Source organism: Talpa europaea, assembly GCF_964194135.1.
Source record: "Talpa europaea genome assembly, chromosome: 4".
Taxonomy (NCBI): domain Eukaryota; kingdom Metazoa; phylum Chordata; class Mammalia; order Eulipotyphla; family Talpidae; genus Talpa; species Talpa europaea.
Window position 1 is genome coordinate 87,319,523 of NC_140070.1, and position 20,603 is coordinate 87,340,125.

General features: G+C 37.9%; 1 protein-coding gene across 2 annotated transcripts in view; it reads right to left on the reverse strand.

Moving 5' to 3' along the window:
• SENP7 (SUMO specific peptidase 7) overlaps nucleotides 1–20,603 on the reverse strand; it is a gene marked incomplete at both ends in the record, with an annotated part of 137,074 nt that overhangs the window by 43,343 nt on the left and 73,128 nt on the right. Inside the window, 3 exons of one of the 2 annotated variants that reach the window (XM_084232254.1) lie at nucleotides 9,086–9,422; nucleotides 11,727–11,899; nucleotides 14,653–14,771. In XM_084232254.1, the coding sequence (XP_084088380.1) occupies nucleotides 9,086–9,422; nucleotides 11,727–11,899; nucleotides 14,653–14,771 (629 nt within the window). Of the gene's footprint in view, nucleotides 1–9,085; nucleotides 9,423–11,726; nucleotides 11,900–14,644; nucleotides 14,772–20,603 lie in introns of those variants that run through there. The other variant, XM_084232255.1, reaches the window with a different exon arrangement.

Consider the following 20,603-nt stretch of genomic DNA (forward strand, 5'->3'; position numbering starts at 1 on the left):
CAGGGCCTCCCTGGTGGTGCAGGCGGTTGAACGCAGCGCTGTGATGCTGTGCACAGCCTCTGCAGTGCAGATTCAATCCCAGCCAGATGGGGTGATACCCACGTGGCGCAGCAGACATCTCCTGTCTCACCCACTGCTCCCCTCAGCAGTGTATTGCGGTCAATCTGGCTATTCTGTTCCCCATTCTGTCTCTGGTGAATCTTCCCACCCTCCCACACATCTGGCCTGTACCCCAGTTCTTGTATGCATAAATAGAATAAATATATCTTTAAAAGATAATCCAACCTTCTGCTGTCTCCAGGAAACACACTTAACCACAAAAGATAAACATAGACTGAAAGTAAAAGGTTGGAAAACAATCCTACAAGCAAATGGACCAAAAAAGAGGCAGGAAAAGCCATACATAGATGAAACAGACTTCAAGTTAAAAAAAGTAAAAAGAGACATAGACAGACACTACATTATGATCAAGGGGACAATACATCAGGAAGATACAACACTCATCAACAACTACTCACCAAATGAAGGAGCACCAAAATATATTGACAGTTTTTATCAGTTCTGAAAATGGACAATAAAGAAAATGCACTGTATGCATTTTCTTTATTGTCCATTTGGGAGACTTCAACACTCCACTCTCACCAATGGACAGATCAATGAGACAAAAAATAAATAAAGACACTAGAGCCCTAAATAAAGGCATAGAACTCATGGACTTAACAGACATCTACAGGGCACTGCACCCAAAAAAATCCGAGTACATATTTTTCTCAAGTGCACACAGATCATACTCCAAAATCGATCATATATAGGGCCACAAGACAAACATCAACAGACACATGAAGATCAAAATCATTCCAACTATCTTCTCCAATCATAAAGGCATCAAACTAGAAATAAATCATGAAAAGAAAACAAGGAACCCTCCCACTTCGTGGAGATTGAAATCCACACTACTGGAAGACCATTGGACTAATGAGATCAAAGAAGAAATTGAAAAATACTGTGAGTTGAACAACAAGGAGGACACCACTTTCCAGAATGTACGGGATGTAGCAAAAGCAGTAATAAGAGGAAAATATATTGTAATACAGGCTCACATCAAGAAACAAAAAAGAACTCAAAGAAACAACCTAATCTCACATCTCAAAGAGCTAGAAAAAGAGCAACAAAAAAATCCTAAAGCCAGTAGAAGACAGGAAATAATAAAAAGCAAGCAGACATAAATGAAATGGAAATTTTTTAAAAAAAATCCAAAAGATCAATGAAACCAAAAGTTGGTTCTTAGAAAAAATAAACAAAATAGACAAACTCCAGTCAGGCTCACAAAGGAAAAATGGGATTACAAATGAAAGAAGAGAAATCACAACAGACTCAGTAGAAATCAAAAGAATAATCAAAGATTACTATGAACACTTACATGCAAACAAATTCAATAATATAAAAGAGACAGAAAAATTCCTAGAATGATATAATCATCCAAAGCTGGACAAAGAAGAAATACAACAACTAAACAGACCAATTACAAGCAGTGAAATTGAGGCAGTAATCAAAGCACGCCCCAAAAACAAAAGCCCAGATCCAAATGGTTTCACATCATAAATGAATTCTACCAAACATTCAGCAGTGTATTAGAGCCTATTCTACAAACTCTTTCAAAAAATTGAAAAAGAAGGAATACTACCAAATATGTTCTAAGAAGCAAGCATAACACTAATACCAAAGACAGCACAAAAAAAGAAAATTACAGGCCAATCTCCCCAATTAACACTGATGCAAAAATCCTCAACAAAATCCTTGCCAACAGAATTCAACAATGCACCAAAGGGATAACATACCACGGTCAAATGGGATTCATCCAGGGGCACAAGGATGGATCAAATATAAAAATCGATCAGTATAATCCAACACATCAACAAAAAGAAAAATAAAAACCACATGATCATATCAATAATGCTGAGAAAGCATTTGACAAAGTCCAACATCCACTTATGACAAAGGCCCTTGAAATTCTCAGGACAGAAGGAACACACCTTAACATGATAAAAGCCATATATGACAGGCCTCCCCGGTGGCGCAGCGGTTGAGCGCTGGGCTGTGAGGCTGCTGCAGCCTCTGTAGTGCCAGTTTGATCCTGGCCCCCGGGCGAGAGTCCCACATGGTGCGCAGACCTCTCCTGCTGCCTGCTGCTCCCCTCAGCACAGTACTTCGTCAGTCTGCCTGTTCTGTTCTCCGCTCTGGCTCTCGTGAATTCTCTCACCCTCCCGCACTTCTGACTGTACCCACTGCTTGTATAAATAAATAAATATTTTTTTAAAAAAGCCATATACGACAAAGCCACTGCCAATATTATTCTCAATGGCGAAAAGCTGAAGCCCTTTCCTTTAACATCAGGAACAAGACAAGGATGTCCTCTCACCACCCTCTTCAATATAATACTGGCGGTCCTAGCCAGGAGAGTAAGACAAGAGAAAGACATACAAGGAATACAAATAGGGAAAGAAGTAAAACTATCACTATTTGCAGACAATATGATAATATACATAGAGAACCCTAAAAGCTCCATAGAAAAACTACTCAAAATAATCAACCAGTTCAGTAAAGTAGCAGGATACAAAATCAACACACAAAAGGCAGTAACCTCACTATACACAAACAATCAATGTGAAGAAAAAGAAATCAAGAAAACCATCCCTTTTATAATTGAAACAAAAAAAATTAAATGCTTGGGAATAAATCTAACAAAAGAGGTGAAAGACCTATACAAAGAAAATTATGAAACACTGTTAAAAGAAATTGAAGAAGACACAAAGAAATTGAAAGACATCCCCTGCTCATGGATTGGAAGAATTAACATTATTAAAATGGCCATCCTACTAAAAGCAATATACAGATTCAACGCTATTCCAATAAAAATCTCAATGACGTTCTTCAAAGAAATAGTACAAATATGGGCCTCCCCAGTGGCACAGCAGTTGGGCGCTGGGTTGTGAAGCTGCCCGCAGCCTCTGCAGCGCCGGTTCGATCCCCGGCTGCTCCCCGGCCACTGGAGGAGGGTCCCACATGGCGTGCAGACCTCTCCTGCCGCCCGCTGCTCCCCTCAGCAGTGTACTTCAGTCCTTCTGCCTGCTCTGCTCCCCGCTCTGGCTCTGGTGAATTCTCTCACCCTCCTGCGCTTCTGACTATACCCAGTGCTTGTATAAATAAATAAATAAATCTTTAAAAAAAAAAAAAAAAAGAAAAAAAAAGAAAACAAAGGAGAAAGGAGGTATCACACTTGCAAACTTCAAGCTGTACTATAAAGTCGTAATAATTAAAACAGTTTGGTTTTGGAACAAAAACAGACACACAGACCAATGGAACCCAGAGAGAATAGAGAGCCCACACTTATATGGACAATTAATTTTTGACAAAGGAGCAAAGAACATGCAATCGAACATGGACCATTTGTTTAATAAATGGTGCTGGGAAAACTGGACCACCACATGCAAAAACATGAAACTAGACCATTACCTCTCATCGTGCACAAAAATCAACCAAAATGGATAAGAGAACTGGACATAAGACCTGATACCATAAAATATATAGAAGAAAATATAGGTAAAACACTACAAGACATAAATCGCAATAAAATCTTTAAAGACTCATAACCCAAAGCAAAGATAGTCAAGGAAAAGATAAAGCCCTGGGATTACATCAAACTGAAAAGCTTCTGTACAGCAAAAGAGACATTAACCAGGCCTCCCTGGTGGTGCAGGCAGTTGAGCGCAGCGCTGTGAAGCTGTCCATAGCCTCTGCAGTGCTGGTTCGATCCCCCCAGTCTTGGAGCAACCCACATGGCGAGCAGACCTCTCCTGTCTCACCCGCTGCTCCCCTCAGTAGTGTATTTCGTCGGTCTGCCTGTTCTGTTCCCCACTCTGTCTCTGGTGAACCCTCTCACCCTCCCACACATCTGGCCTGTACCCTGGCTCTTGTATAAATAAAATAAAATCTTAAAAAAAAAAGAGAGAGAGAGACATTAACCAAAACAGAGAGACACCCCACTGACTGGGAAAAAATCTTTGCACTCCAGTCAACTGATAAGAGACTGATCAGATATACAAAGAAATACAAAGATATACAAAGATATACAAAGAACTCACATGACTCAACAAAAACAAAATAAACTTCTAGTCAAGAAATAGGCAGAAGAGGGCCTCACCGGTGGTGCAGTGGTTGAGCGCTGGGTTGCAAAGCTGCCCGCAGCCTCTGCAGCACCGGTTTGATCCCAGGCTGCTCCCCGGCCACTGGAGGAGGGTCCCACATGGCATGCAGACCTCTCCTGCAGCCCGCTGCTCCCCTCAGCAGTGTACTTTGGTTTTTCTGCCTGCTCTGCTCCCTGCTCTGGCTCTAGTGAATTCTCTCACCCTCCCGCGCTTCTGACTGTACCCAGTGCTTGTATAAATAAAAAATAAATCTTAAAAAAAAAAAAGAAAGAAATGGGCAGAAGAACTTAAAACACATTTCTCCAAAGAGGAAATGCCAATGGCCAACAGGTATATGAAAAATGTTCAACATCCCTTATCATCAGGGAAATGCAAATCAAAACCACATTGAGATACCAACTTACACCAGTAAGAATGGTACATATCAAAAAAACAAGCAACAGCAAATGTTGGGGAGGATGCAGTGGATAAGGAACCTGCCTACATTGCTGGTGGGAGTGCATACTAGTCCAACCTCTATGGAAAGCTGTCTGGAGGTTCCTCAATCTACTAAAAATGGAGCTACCATATGACCTGGCAATTCCACTCCTAGGGATCTACCCAAAGGACACAAAAACACTGATTCAAAAGACCACCTATGTTCACTACAGCACTATTTACAATACGTAAAACCTGGAAACAACCCAAATGCCTAAAAATAGATGACTGGATCAAGAAGATGTGGTACATATACACAATGTAATATTACTCAGCAATCAAAAAAGATAAGCTCATGCCATTTGTAGCAATGTGGATGGAACTAGAAGGAATTATGCTCAGTGAAATAAGCCAGAAGGAAAAAGAAAAATATTGGATGGTTTCACTTATAACAGGAATAATGGGGAACCAAATAAGAGATCAGTGTAAAAAAATAATAACAGTACAAAACACAACAAAGCAAAAACAGACAATTATAAATCAGAGACATCCTGCAGAGGAGGAGGCGGGAGAGGGATCGGAGGGAAGGACGGAGGAGCACAGAGTACTGAGGTGATGGTGCACGAGTGCATTGGTGAAGGAAACTCTATGGGGACTACACCTGAGGGAGTGGAGGGAAGCAAATATTGTTTAAAAATGAACAATGATGTAAAAAAATTTTTTTAAAAAATATGAGTACTTATTTTTCTCATGTGCACACAGATCCTTCTCCAGGATTGATCACATATTGGGTTACAAGACAAACATCAACAGATATATAATGATCAAAATCATAACTCTCTCTCTGATCATAAAGGCATCAAACTAGAAATAAATCATGAAAATGAAGCAAGGAACCCTTCTACTTCATGGAGATTGAACCCACACTATTGGAAGATCACTGGATTAAGAGGAGATCAAAGAAGAAATTAAAAAATACCTTGAAATGAATGACAATGAGGACACAACTTTCCAGAATGCATGGGACACAGTAAAGCAGTAATAAGCAGAAAGTATATAGCAATACAGGCTCACATCAAGAAATAAGAGCTCAAAGAAACAACCTAATCTCTCATCTCAAAGAACTAGAAAAAGAAAAACAAAAAAACCCAAAAGCCAATAAAAATAAAGGGAATAATAAAACTCAAAGCAGAAATAAATGAAATCAAAATTTTAAAAATCAATCCAAAAGATCAACAAAACCAAAAGTTGGTTCCTTGAAAAAAATTAAAATAGACCTCTATCCAGGCTCACAAAGAAAAAACAGGAGAAAACACAAATAAATAGTATCATAAATGAAAGAGAATTACAACAGTCTCAGAGATTAATTAATTAAAGAATAATCAGAGATTACTAAAAACAGTTATATGCAAACAAGTTCAACAATTTCAACAATCTAGAGGAGATGGACAAATTCCTAAAATTATACAATCATCCAAAGCTAGCTAAAGAAGAAATAGAATACCTAAACAGACCAATTACAAGCGTGAAATTGAAACAGTAATCAAAACCCTCCCCAAAAACAAAAGCCCAGGACCAGATGGCTTCACAAATGAATTCTACCAAATTTCGGAAACGAACTAGTGCCTATCCTACACAAACTCTACTTTGAAAACAATAAAATAAGAAAAATACATACAGGGCCTCGCTGGTGGTGCAGGGGTTAAGACACAACCTATGAAGCAATACGCAGCCAATGCAGCACGAGTTCAATTCCCGGCTGGCCAGGGAGAAACCCACATGGCGGGACAGACCTCTCCTGTCTCGCCCGCTGCGCCCCTCAGCAGTGTACTTTGGTCCATCTGCCTGTTCGGTTCCCGGCTCTGTCTCTGGTGAATCCTCTCACCTCCCCACATCTCTGGCCTGTACCCCAATTCTTGTATAAAAATAAATAAATCTTTAAAAAAGAAAAATACATACAAAGAACCCAAAAAGGGAAAGAAACAAAACAATCACTATTTGCAGATGATATGATAATACACAGAGAATCGTAAAAACTCCACAGTAAAACTAAACAAAATAATCAACCAGTTTAGTAAAGTAGCAGTATACAAAATTAACACACAAAAATGAGTAGCCTTCCTATATGCAAACAATAAATCTGAAGAAGAAATTAAGAAAACCATCCCTTTTATAAATAAAAAAATCAAATACTTAGGAATAAACCTAACAAAAGAGGTGAAGGACCTATACATAGAAAATTATAAAACATTGTTAAAAGAAATAGAAGACACAAAGAAATTAAAGACATCCTCTGTTTATGGATTGGAAGAATTAACATTATCAAAATGGGCATCCTACCAAAAACAATTTACAGATTCAATGTTATTCTGATAAAAATCTCAATGACATCCTTCAAAGAAATAGAACAAATACTGATGAAATTCATATGGAACCACAAAAAACCTTGAAGAGCCAAAGCTCCCCTGACTAAAAAGAAGGAAAATAGAGGTATCACATGCCCAGACTTCAAACTATACTAACAAAGCCATAATAATTAAAACAGCATTGTACTAAACTGAAACAAAAACAGATACACAGACCAATGGAATTGATAGAAAACCCAGAAATAAACCCACATATTTATGGACAACTAATCTTTGACAAAGGAGCAAAGAATATGCAATGGAACAAAGACAATTTGCTCTATAAACTGTGTTAGGAAAACTGGACTGCTACATGCAAAAGAATGAAGCCAGACTTCACCACGCACAAAAAAAAAAACCTCAAAATGGATAAAAGAATTGAACATAAGACCTGAAATCATAAAATATTTAGAAGAAAATATAGGCAAAACACCAGATAACATACATCTCAGTAACATCTTTAAAGACACATCTCCCAAAGCAACAAAAGTGAAGGAAAAGATAAAGAGCTGGGATTACATCAACCTACAAAAGTTTCTATACAGCAAAAGAGACAATACCCAAAACAAAGAGATACCCAACTGACTGGAAGAAAATTTTTGCACACAATACAACTAATAAGGGACTGATCACAAAGGTCTACAAAGAGCTCACATGACACAACAAAAACAATCCAGGGAAACATGGGCAGAAGAGCTAAAAAGACACTTTTCCAAAGAGGAAATGCAAATGGTCAACAGGTATATGAAAAAATGTTAAAACATCACTTGTAATCAGGGAAATGCAAATCAAAACCACAATGAGCTACCTATTACCTTACAGCAGTGAGAATGGCACATATTAAAAAAAAAACAGACAACAAGGCCTCCCCTGGTGGCACAGCAGTTGACCACTGGACTTCGAAGCTGCCCGCAGCCTCTGCAGCACCTGTTTGATCCCCGGCTGTCGGCAAGGATCCCACATGGCATGACAGACCTCTCCTGCCACGCCCGCTGCTCCCCTCAGCAGTGTACTTCATCAGTCTGCCTGTTCTGTTCCCCGCTCTGGCTGTGGTGAATTCTCTCACCACCACCCCACACTTCTGACTGTACCCAGTGCTTGTATAAATAAATAAATCTTTAAAAAAAATTTAAAAATAAAAAAAAGACAACAATAAATGTTGACAAAGAGGTGTAGAAAAAGGAACTCTCCTACACTGCTGGTGGGAATGCAAACTGGCCCAACCACTATGGAATGCTGTGTGGAGGTTCCTTAAATTACTAAAAAATGAGATAAACATATGACCCAGCAATTCCATTCCTATGTTTATTGCAGCACTATTTAAAATAGGTAAGATATGGAAACCACCCAAATGCCCAAAAATAGGTGACTGGATCAATAAGATGTGGCATTTATACACAATGGACTACTATTCAGCAATCAAAAAAGATAAACTCATGCCATTCACAGCAATATGGATGGGGCTAGAAGGAATTACGCTTGGTGAAATAAGCCAGAAGGAAAAAGAAAAATATCAGATAGTTTCTCACTTATAGGAGGAATATAGGGAGCCAAATAAGGGATCAGGAAGAAAAAAACAACAATAATAATAAATAAAAAAAAAAATTAGCAGGCAACAAAAAATCAGAGAGATTCTCCAAGGGAGAGGGAGGTAGTGGGATCAAAACAGGGGAGAGAAGAGCACAAGGACCATGGTGATGGTTCACGGGTGAATTGGTGGTGGGAATTTTATGGGGACTACACGTGAAAGGGGAAAGCATACAAGCATACATTACACAAAAATGAACAATGATGTAAAATACATAAAAATTAAAAACTACTGAGATGAGTTACAGCACACTAAAAAAAAAAAAAAATTAGCCTGCTCCTAAGAACTCCATTGTTTACCTAAACCAATACAACAAAATTCATCAAGTCCCAACACTCAGTCTTTTTTTCTAAAGTTAATATATTCTACAGTGATGTCATACACAGCTTATTCCATTATTTGATCAAGAAAAGAAATTAAAAATCTAAGCAGAGAAAATTAAGAGCCTTGATAGTCCTCCAGTCACTTACTTGGTTCAGCTGAGATCAACAATTTGTTCCCTGCACTGTGTTCACTTAAAAGAGGCTTTTCTACTGTGTGAATTTCATGTTCACCCTTCTCAACCAGGGCAGAATGCCCCAGAGTATCACCAGAAATAAAATCCTCAAAAGTTTCAGTGATTGGACAGTTAGAGTTGCTTTCCTGAGCAGCACTCAAAGTCACCTGCTGACTAAATGAGGCGTGTTTATTCAAATCACTCGTTGCAGGCTCAGGTGCAATTACTTCAAGCAGTTTTGGATCTTGATGACAGTTTTCACTTGACTTCTCAGATACCGTAGATATTGTTGAGTCATTTTCTTGTTCTTTCTGAACATAAATAAATGCACACAAAGATTAGCATTTTCAAATTTGGATAGTATAATGAATTTTTAAAGATTTAATTCCTAAAGAAAGAACATAAAATAAATATATCATTGCTATAACTGCAAGAATAGAAAACTGTACAATACTATTTTTTCAAAGATTTACGTTATTATTTATATGACAAGAGCTAAGGTGTAGACCAGAGGTGTGGGGGCGGGGGTGTGGGTGAGAGGATTCACCGGAAACAGAGTGGGGAGCAGAATCCACTGAAATACAGGCAGATCCACTGAAATACACTGCTGAGGGGAGCAGCCGGTGAAATAGGTGAGTTCTGCTGTGCCATGTGCTTGTGCCACCAGGGAGGCCCCACAATTATACTATTTTACTTTTGCCAGCACCTCCCAAGTCAAAGATAGACAGTTTAGGCTACTCCAATCTAACACTAACCATTTTTTTAATACAAGATAGTTGTAAGGGGCTGAACTGGACACAGTGCAGGTTTTCTGATCCCATGCAGACCGGGTAAAGGAGGAGTCAGAATCCTCAGTGGTTTTGCAGGTTTTTATTGGGGTTCAGCGGGTACGTGCAAGGCAGGGGTGCTGGCTGGGAGGCTGGCTGGGGGGCTGCCAGCCTCCCAGCCCCTAGCAAGTCCTCACTCTATCTGAGCTCTCTGGAGTTCGTTCTGCTGCTTCTCGGCTTCTCTTTCGGCTTCTGCTTCGGCTTCTGCTGCTGCTACTGGCGTCCCCGTGACGCCGCCCTTAAAAAGCACAGTCTTAGCTCAGCTGAATCCCATCTACCTATGCCCACACCCTATTCCAGGTGCCCGCCATTAGGCATGCATTCAGGACAAGGATCCATCATCTATCCTGATGGCGGAAGGGCAGAAAAGCCTGACATTTTCTTTACCCTACAGTAGTGAAACCCCTATATTTACAAGTGACCCAGATGGCCTTTCTATTATGCGAAAAAATTGTTTTACAGTGTTCCTTTGTGAAATAATGAGACCATGAGTAACAAAAGCAAAAAATTAAGAGAATAATACAAAAAATTATGAAAATCAATCACTGACTTTACATCTCTATTACTCTATAAACCCAAACTATGTTTATAAGTCAAAAGCAATGCAAGATCCTGAAATGCCTTGTGTAATGGCGGGAATGGGCACAGTGCAGGCTTTCTGATCCAGCAGACTGAGGTAAAGGAGGAATGAGTCCTCAGTGGCTTTTGTAGGCTTTTATTGGGATTTACCAAGCACATGGCAGGCAGGGGTGCTGGGGGGCCGGGAGGCTGGCAGGCCTCCCAGCCCCCAGCAAGTCCTCACTCTACCTGGGCTCTCTGGCGTTCTCTGGTGGCCCTGTTCTTGTGGTTCTCCTTTCTCCATTTGTTTTGCTTCTGCATCTCTGCTTCTGCTGGCGTCCCCATGAAGCTGCCCTTAAAAGCCCAGTCTTAGCACAGGTGAATTCCATCTACCTATGCCCACACCCTACTCCAGGTGCCTGCCATCAGGCATGCATTCAGGGCCGCAAGGATCCATCATGTATTCAGATGGCGGGAGGGTAGAAAAGCCTGATACTTTTTACCTTACCCTACACCTTGTAAATCAAAAAGCTGTCTTATAGTTTTACTGTTATCTGTATACTCTCTTTGAAAACAGATGATATACGCATGAAATATAGTAATTCTTTACTTACCCTATTAAGGTCTTAAAAAACAAGAGACGTATCGTCAAATAGTACAGGAAAAAATCTCATTTAGAAAAGTTCAAAGAAACATTATCAAAAGTGCGTTATAATGTACTTCCAAAGCTAATATAAAAAGACTGTACAGTATTAAATTCTCATAGAGCAAGGGGCCTCCCTGGTGGCGCAGGAGGTTAAGACACAACCTATGAGGCTATCCACAGCCACTGCAGCAGAATTCAATCTGCTGACTCGCAGCAGACCTCTCCTGACTTGCCTGCTGCTCTCCTCAGCAGTGTATTTCAGCCAATCTGCCTGTTCTGTTCCCCAGTCTGTCTCTGGTGAATCCCCCCCGACCCTACACCTCTGGCCTGTACCCCAGTTCTTGTATGCATTAATAAATAAATCTTTAAATATATAAATATATTTAAAATTTTTTACAATAAATGTATTACTGCAAGAAGTTTTCATTAAATTATTTTTAAAAATCAAACAATTTAGGAGAGAAGCAAATAAAAATACGAAACTTGATTAAAACAGAAAACTGAAAGAATATTATTTTGCACAGTCAATTCACTTTCAACATAGCACAAATTATTTCATAAGACCTCAAAATACTTATACTTACTGACTGTTCTGCTGAGTTATACAAAGCAGAAGTAGAATTAAGACAATCAGGTAAATTACTTCTGAGTCTTTTCTTTCTCTTCCTGGAAGGTGTTTTTGAATCAGCATATGTGTCATCTTTGTTTCTGCTCCCCTCTTCAAGATGATCACAACTTCTACTTCCCCTATTAAGGTCTTTTAAAAAAGAGAGACATAGTCAAAAAGAAGAGAAAACAAAATCCTGTTTAGAAGAGTTCGAAGATCCAGCATCAAAAATGCTTTATAAAGTATCTCCAAAGCTAATATAAAAAGAATGTAGACTATTAAATTCTCATATAGGCACTGATGAATAAAAAGAAAGACCTCATTTTAAACTGCATACACAAAATAAACATTCATTGTACAATAAATATGAGGTGAGAAAATAACACTGAAAAGGAGTATTCCTTAGTAACCAAAGCAAAGCAACCAAATCACATTTTCCTTTTACTATAACTACATTTGGCTATCATATCCAAAAGTCTTCTTTGGAAAACTCATTTCTTTTTTTTTTTTAATTATATCATTTTTATTGAGATATTTTTAGTGTACATCACTGTATATGTTTTAAAGGTAAAGATTCACACTTCTTCAAATTTATGTTTTCACACCATATCCACCACTGAAGGCTTTGTTTTGGTTTGCTTTTTTCAATTTCTTTGCTTGCTTTCTTAGTATTCCACATGAGTAAACTCATTTGAGTCAAAATGCCTTTCCTAGAAAGCAGTTGAGTGTGATATGAAATCATTCACATAATTATCAATTTGCTTCAGTTTGTCTGTTCTTTTTAAATATCTAGGCCCTATCATTTGAAATCTCCAATAAATTTATTGCCCTACAGAGAAGAAAGTTTCCCTTTTTTAAGTCAACATTATTTAAAACCCATGTCAATTATTACTAAATATACTTAGTATTTCAGATATCAAATATATTCTAGTTATCAAATATTATTTACTGAAGAAAAGTATCTTCCAAGAGGTTCTACCTAATTAACTGAGGCTTATCATGAATTATTTTACTTCAGAATCTATATCATGAGTACTAACTCAAAGTTTATACACAGCAAGCCCCAAAGCAGCTTCCTTGAATTCATAAATTATAACCCATGTAACACTAAATGGCCCAACCCTTCCATTTTCAAAGTTTTTTAACAATACACTACGCTCTTCAAATTCTGGCTGCTATCTAGCTTCATAAACACCTAATGATTTACATTCATAACATGTTTTTGTTGTTGCTTAAAGGTCAGGCATTGGAAGAGACTGAAAGCAAAAACTCCAAGACAGCCAAGTCTTCCAATTTCCAAAGAATAAATTCTTTACTACCTCCCTTAAGGAAATCAGCTCCCCCCAAATCATCTACTCCTTATTTTGAAAAGCACATTAAATTTCATTTTCCAATTTTGTACATTGTAAAGGTAGTAAAATATGACTTCTATATGTAAGACATTATCAAATTATAATTTCTAAACATAAATGCTATCACAAAAAGACTGATTAAAAGAAGAGGGCTTGAGAAAAACACTATTACACAGGAGATTCCCTTCAAATAGTTTAATATTTGCACATTAGTTAAGACTATCTCCAAATATGAAAAAATTTACTAGATAGAGCTAGGTATTATTAAAATAGGAATCCACCTGAATAATATAAAAAATTGAACTTGCAAATACTATTGGCATGTACAATTTAAGAAGTATAAAATTCCTATAAAAGAAGAATATTAAATAATTCTAATGCATTATTTTCATAAAAGTAAAGTCCACAAGACAAACTTAATATACTACAAAAGAATGGCATAGCTGTGGTTTAATTCAGGATTCCCATTAATTTATAGGTGTAAGTAACTGGAATTAGACATAGTTACCTAGTATGAAAACAATGAATTTTAATAAAATTTCAATAGCTAATTCTCTTGAAAGCACTTTACTTGCAAGGAGAACCATAAGTGATACCAAGAGAGTATAGAGTGTTTCTTTTATCATGCATTTTTTTCCCTGCTTCAAGTCTAAAATTCCACTGTGACTTTTAATTAATACTCAAAGGGCACAAAGAGAAAGATTTGTATTCAACTATTCTTGCTCTACCTAGGAACACAGTGGATTGTGAGGGCTTAATAGCTATTAAAGGACCAAGCCTACCTATAAAATTACTTATATTTTTATTTGGTAGTTAAAGACAATTGTTTCTGGGAAAAGTTTATATATAAAACAATTCAGAAAACAAAATATCCCAACTAGTAGCTGTCACTAATCCAAGAAACCCATTAAGATGTTAAATTCACATCTGACTAATGTAGTAAATCATTTAGGTGATAATTTTTATGAATTATTTTAAAATATTAAGAGAGACAAAAAGGAGAAAAGAAGTTAATCAATTAACCCTACATGCAAGGTGGCCTACAAAGAATTTTCAGAAGTCTAGGATGTATTTACCTTTAAATTTGCTAATAGTGGCTTGTTTTGGCATCCTCCTAGAGTTGAGAGAAATTCTAATGAATAAAGAATATATTTCATAGTAGGAGGATAGACAGTGGGAAGCTAGCGTTGACAACTGAGTTAGTAGTAATATCCATTACCAGATATATCCATGGAAATGACACTTAGAAATAGATAAATTAATACTATAACTGTATAGCTCTATGCCCACCCCATTCCCACCACCAAAGAAAAATATTCAAATTTAACTTTTGAATTTAGTAAAAAATCAAGAAATATAAAAAAAGTAAATTTAGCAATTTTCTATATATTGCTAAATAATCTTGCTCTACTTTCACATCTTTAAATGAACAATGAGATAAAGCTATATATACATATAAGATGGAGCTATACATAACTTTATATCTTTAAAGTTATTTCAAATTTATTAAGCAAACATTAAAAAGACAACAGTTTTCTAAGGTTCACAAACCTTTAGGCTGAGTATCAGAAATTTTAAGAGAAATGCCATCATCATCTCTTCGCTTTTCTTTAGTGTGTACATCATGCTGCATGTTATTATTATCTACAGTTTTACTTGGTCGTGAACCCCTGCAAAACAAAGTAATATTACTTGACTCTTCTAACCCAAATGAGTTTAGAAGTCATCTGGCCATTCAAACTAGAAATTCAGTAGGTTACAAATGCACCTCAAGTAGCAGAGTACATAATTTGAGCAGTGAAAAGAATAAAGGCTGAAGTGGCAAGTTTTCGTCCTGGTTCTACATTTCAATTTTCCATGTATTTTCGAGGGAAAAAACACACTACAAGATTGTGGACATACAAAATGAGCAAAAGAACAATACAAGTGTTACACAAATCAACGCTATCTAAAAAGTAAAATTCCATGAACATTAGTTCATAAATAACCACACCTATGTGTAAACGATTATGTTATGTTTCAAGTATGGTTAAAACATCAAAGGTTAAGCACAAAATAAAGTTTGGAGTATGGCAACAATTTTTACCTATAAAGGAAGTAATTTAAAATATAAAGAACCCATTAAGTATATAAAATATAAAACTGTGTGAAAAACGATTTGGAATGATAAACACAATGTCATCATTAATGAATCAATACAGCAATACCAGGGCACTTCAAATACCCCACTGTCAGCAATGAATAGATGACTGAAACCAAAAAAAAAGAAAAACTGCAAGGAAAATATTTAAACAATTAAAACCTCACACTGGACCAAAAAAACAGGCATTTATAGAACATGCTTTTCAACAGCAGAAGAATATACATTCTTCTCCTGTGTGCTTTATAGAAAACATTCTCTGGCATAAAACATATAATAGCCACAAAACAAGTCTTAGGATATTTAAGAAGAATGAATTCATACCAAGTATCTTTTCCAACCATGACTGTCTAAAATTAGAAATTAATAACAGGAGGAAAGCTGGAAAATTCACAAATATATGGACATTAAACAATATATTCCTGGAATAACCAAAAGAAGTGAAAGGGAAATAGAGAAATATCTTGAAATAAATGAAAATGAAAGTATAACATGTCAAAAGCTACATAATGGTAGAAAAGCACTTCTATGAGGGATGTTTATATCAATAAAAGTCTACATTAAAAAACAAGAATGAACCCCAATAAACAACTTACTTTCTACCTCAAAGAGCTAGAAAATGAAAAACAACCTAAGCCCAAAGTTAAAAGAAGCAAATAAACAAAGATCAGAGCAGTAATGAATTAAATAGAAACTAAACGACAATAGAAACTAAAAAGATAAAGAAAAGATCAACAAAACTAAGCTAGTTTTTTTAAAAGAAAAAAAAAATTGACCAACATTAGCTAAAGAACAAAGAATAGGAAGATTCAAAAACAAATCAGAGAGAAGTATTAAAACAAAAATGAGGGAAGAGGGCGGATCACCATGGCGGCGAGGAAACGCTGTGAGTAAGATCTCCCATTAAAAAAAAGTTAATAGGGAGGAAAAGCGGAAGGTTCCAGTGAGAACTGGGACACGGAAGATAAACGGGCAACTCCAGCAAACTACCCGAAGAAGAAAGTTGCCATAAAAGAGGACTAGAGGGGAGGAAAGCTCAGAACCCTACTACCCTCCCCCACCCACAGTCAGCACTCTCCAACCAACAGAAAGGAGGAAAAACCAAAAAAAACTGAAACAACCAAAAAGAACAAACTACGCATCAAGCGGGACTGTGAGTGGAAAGGAACTATTTCAGCCACCACACCCCGTGAACTGGAGCTGTGGAGAACCCTGCAGGATTCGCTGCAGAGGTAAGCGAATGGCTCCTGGTGCCATTAGAGAAAAACAAAGACTCCCAGAGACCTACACACAGCCCCGGGCCAGCCAGGAAGCTTGTGTGGAAAAGCGGCGCACTGGAAAAGGATACACAGATCGCGGCTGCCCAGGTCCCCGTGCCTAAGACCTAGGCTTGCGGGTAGACGCGCGGGGGCCACCACTGAGGTGAATGTCCCTCACTGAGTAAACAGAAACCAGGCACCCGGACATGGGAGTGGGGTGCAAAAGGCGCCATTTCTGCGGACACTGAACTGGGCTACAATCCACATCCTGGACCTGAGGGCTTTGGAACTGAGACCCGGGGCATGAAATTCGGGGCATGGGTTCCACATGACGGTGGGGCACAAGGCAGACACAGCACCCCAAAGCCGTTGAGGCTTTCCCCACCACTCCCACTCTGTTCCCCGTCCCACGGGGTGAAAAAACAGCTTCCCAAGGACACTAGGAGAGATCTCTGTCACCACCTAGCGACCAGAAAAAAATATCACCAACACCCCATAGAATAGGGACCTTTCTTCAGTAAAGATTGCTTGAAAGCAGCAGAAGGCTCCCGGAGGACTCAGAGGTGAGCTGGGAAGTTCGCCCAAGCCAGGCCCCTTCTGGCTATCAGTCTGAACCCAGAGGGGGAGCGGGCACCCAAGGCCAGGGCAGACCAGGCCGGCAGAAGAGTGTGACAGTCTTCGAATCGCCATTTTAGAATAGGGACCTTTCTTCAATAAAGACTGCTTGAAACTGGCAGAAGGCTCCCAGAGGAGCCAGAGGTGAGCTGGGAAGTTCACCCACACCAGGCCTATTCTGGCCTGCAGTCTGAGCCAGGAGGGGGAGCGGGCACCCAAGACCGGGGCAGACCGGGCACACAAAGGAGTGCAAACCCACATCGCCTTTTTAGAACAGGGACCTTCCGTCAGTAAAGTCCGATTGAAACCAGCAGATGGCTCCTAGAGGAGCCAGAGGTGAGCCGGGAAGTTCGCCCAAGATGCCAGCCAGTACCAGCAACACAGTGTCCCAATGCATACAGCAAATTAGAAAACAGAAAGTAGGGAGTAGAAAAACCACACATAAACCAGCAACTCCTCAGGAAAAAAGAACACCACAAAAAGAAAACCACCCCCCAGATTCCAATGACAGTAACTTGGAAGAACTTCTGACCCTTCCAGAAAGAGAATTTAAAATTGCCATAATTAAAAAACTGACAGAAGTCATAAAGGAAAACAATGATAAGAGAAAAATAATCAACAATCAGAAGAATGAAATTGAGGCCCTAAAGAGGGAAGCTGACAAGAGGGAAGAAACAGATAACATTCAAAGGAAAACCAATCAGACTGACATCACACTTCTCCGAAGAAACACTATGGGCAAGGAGCAAGTGGAGGGACATAGTCAACAGACTCCAAGAAAACAGATGCCAACCAAGAATACTCTACCCCACACAGCTTTCCTTCCTCTATAAAGAATGAATAATGACCTTCCCAGACAAACAGAAACTCTGGAATTTCATTACGACTAAATCCCCACTCCAAAAAATACTACAAGGAGTTCTAAAGCCAGAACCTCAGAGGGACGAATAACAACAAAATAAAGCCAAAAAAAAGTTATTAAAAGAATAAATAAATAAAATCAAAGGACAGACAAACACAATGGCAAATACAGATGCTAACATATCAATATTAACTCTAAATGTAAATGGACTAAACTCTTCAATAAAAAGACACAGAGCTGCAGACTGGATTAAGAAACAAAACCCAACCTTTTGCTGTCTCCAGGAAACACACTTAGCTACAAAAGATAAAAATAGACTCAAAGTTAAAGGATGGAAAACAATCCTACAAGCAAATGGACCAAAAAAGAAAGCAGGAACAGCTATACTTTTATCAGATAAAACAGATTTCAAACTCAAAAAGGTAAAAAGAGACCCCAATGGTCACTACATTATGATCAAGGGGACAATACTTCAAGAAGAAATAACACTCATTAACATATACTCACCAAACGAAGGAGCACCAAAATATATCAGACAACAACTGTCATCTCTGAAAATAGACATCAGAGAAAACACATACGTAGTGGGAGACTTCAACACACCACTATCAACAATGATTAGATCAACGAGACAAAACATAAGTAAAGACACTAAAGCTCTAAATAAGGATCTAGAGCACTTGGGCTTAACAGACATGTATAGAACGCTAAACCCAAAAAAATCTGAGTACATATTTTTCTCAAGTGCACACAGATCATTCTCCAGGATCAATCACATACTGGGACACAAGACAAACATCAACAGATACACCAAGATTGAAATCGTACCAACCATCTTTTCTGACATGAAGGCATCAAACTAGAAATAAACCATAAAAAGAAGGCAAGGAACTCTCCTGCCTCATGGAGATTGAAAACCACACTTCTGGAAGACTACTGGACTAACGAGGAGATCAAAGAAGAAATTAAAAAATTCTTTGAATTGAATGACAAGGAGGACACCAATTTCCTAAATGTATGGGATGCAGCAAAAGCAGTAATAAGAGGAAAATATATAGCAATAGAAGCTCACATCAAGAAACAAGAAAGAACTCAAAGAAACAACCTAATCTCGAAGCTCAAAGATCTAGAAAAAGAACAACAAAAAAACCCCAAAACCAGTAGAAGAAAAGAAATAATAAAAACCAAAGCAAAAATAAATGAAATCGAAACTAAAAAAACAATCCAAAAGATCAATGAAACCAAGAGCTGGTTCTTTAAAAAAATAAATAAAATAGACAAATCCCTAGCCAGACTCACAAAGGAAAAAAGGGAGAAAGCACAAATAAACAGGATCAGAAATGAAAGAGGAGAAATCACAACAGACACAGCAGAAATCAAAAGAATAATCAATAACTACTATGAACAGTTATATGGAAACAAGTTCAACAATCTAGAGGAGATGGACAAATTCCTACAACTCTACAATCACCCAAAGCTAGATAAAGAAGAAATAGAACACCTAAACAGACCAATTACAAGCAGCGAAATTGAAATGGTAATCAAAAACATCCCCAAAAACAAAAGCCCAGGACCTGATGGATTTACAAATGAATTCTACCAAACGTTCAGAGACGAATTAGTGCCTATCCTTCACAAACTCTTCCAAAAAATTGAGAGGGAAGGGATAATACCAAACACGATCTATGAAGCCAACATTACACTAATACCAAAACCGAACAAGGACAACACAAAAAAGGAAAACTACAGGCCAATCTCCCTAATGAACACTGATGCAAAAATCCTCAATAAAATTTTAGCTATCAGAATCCAACAATGTATCCATAAGATAATTCACCACGACCAAGTAGGATTCATTCCAGGGACACAAGGATGGTTTAACATCCGAAAATCAATCAACGTTATCCAACACATCAACAAAAAGAAATATAAAAACCATATGATAATATCAATAGATGCTGAGAAAGCTTTAGACAAAGTGCAACACCCATTCATGATAAAAGCCCTTGAAATTCTTGGGATACAGGGAACATACCTCAACATCATAAAGTCCATCTATGACAAGCCAACAACTAGTATCAATCTCAATGGTGAAAAGCTGAAAGCATTTCCATTAAGATCTGGAAGAAGACAAGGATGTCCACTCTCACCACTGCTTTTCAATATAATACTGGAAGTCCTAGCCAGAGCAATAATACAAGAGAAAGACATACAAGGAATCCAAATAGGAAAAGAAGTCAAACTATCACTATTTGCAGATGATATGATAATATACATAGAGAACCCCAAAAACTCCACAGAAAAATTAATTCAACTCATCAATCAGTTCAGTATAGTGGCAGGATACAAAATCAACATGCAAAAGGTAGTAACATTCCTATATACAAACAATCTGAAGAAGAAATAAAAAAAACCATCGCTTTTATTATCGAAACAAAAAAAAATCAAATACTTGGGAATAAATCTAACAAAAGAGGTAACGGACCTATACAAATTATAAAACACTGTTAAAAGAAATAGAAGAAGACACAAAGAAATGGAAAGACGTCCCCTGCTCATGGATTGGAAGAATAAACATTATTAAAATGGCCATCCTATCAAAAGCAATATACAGATTCAATGCTAT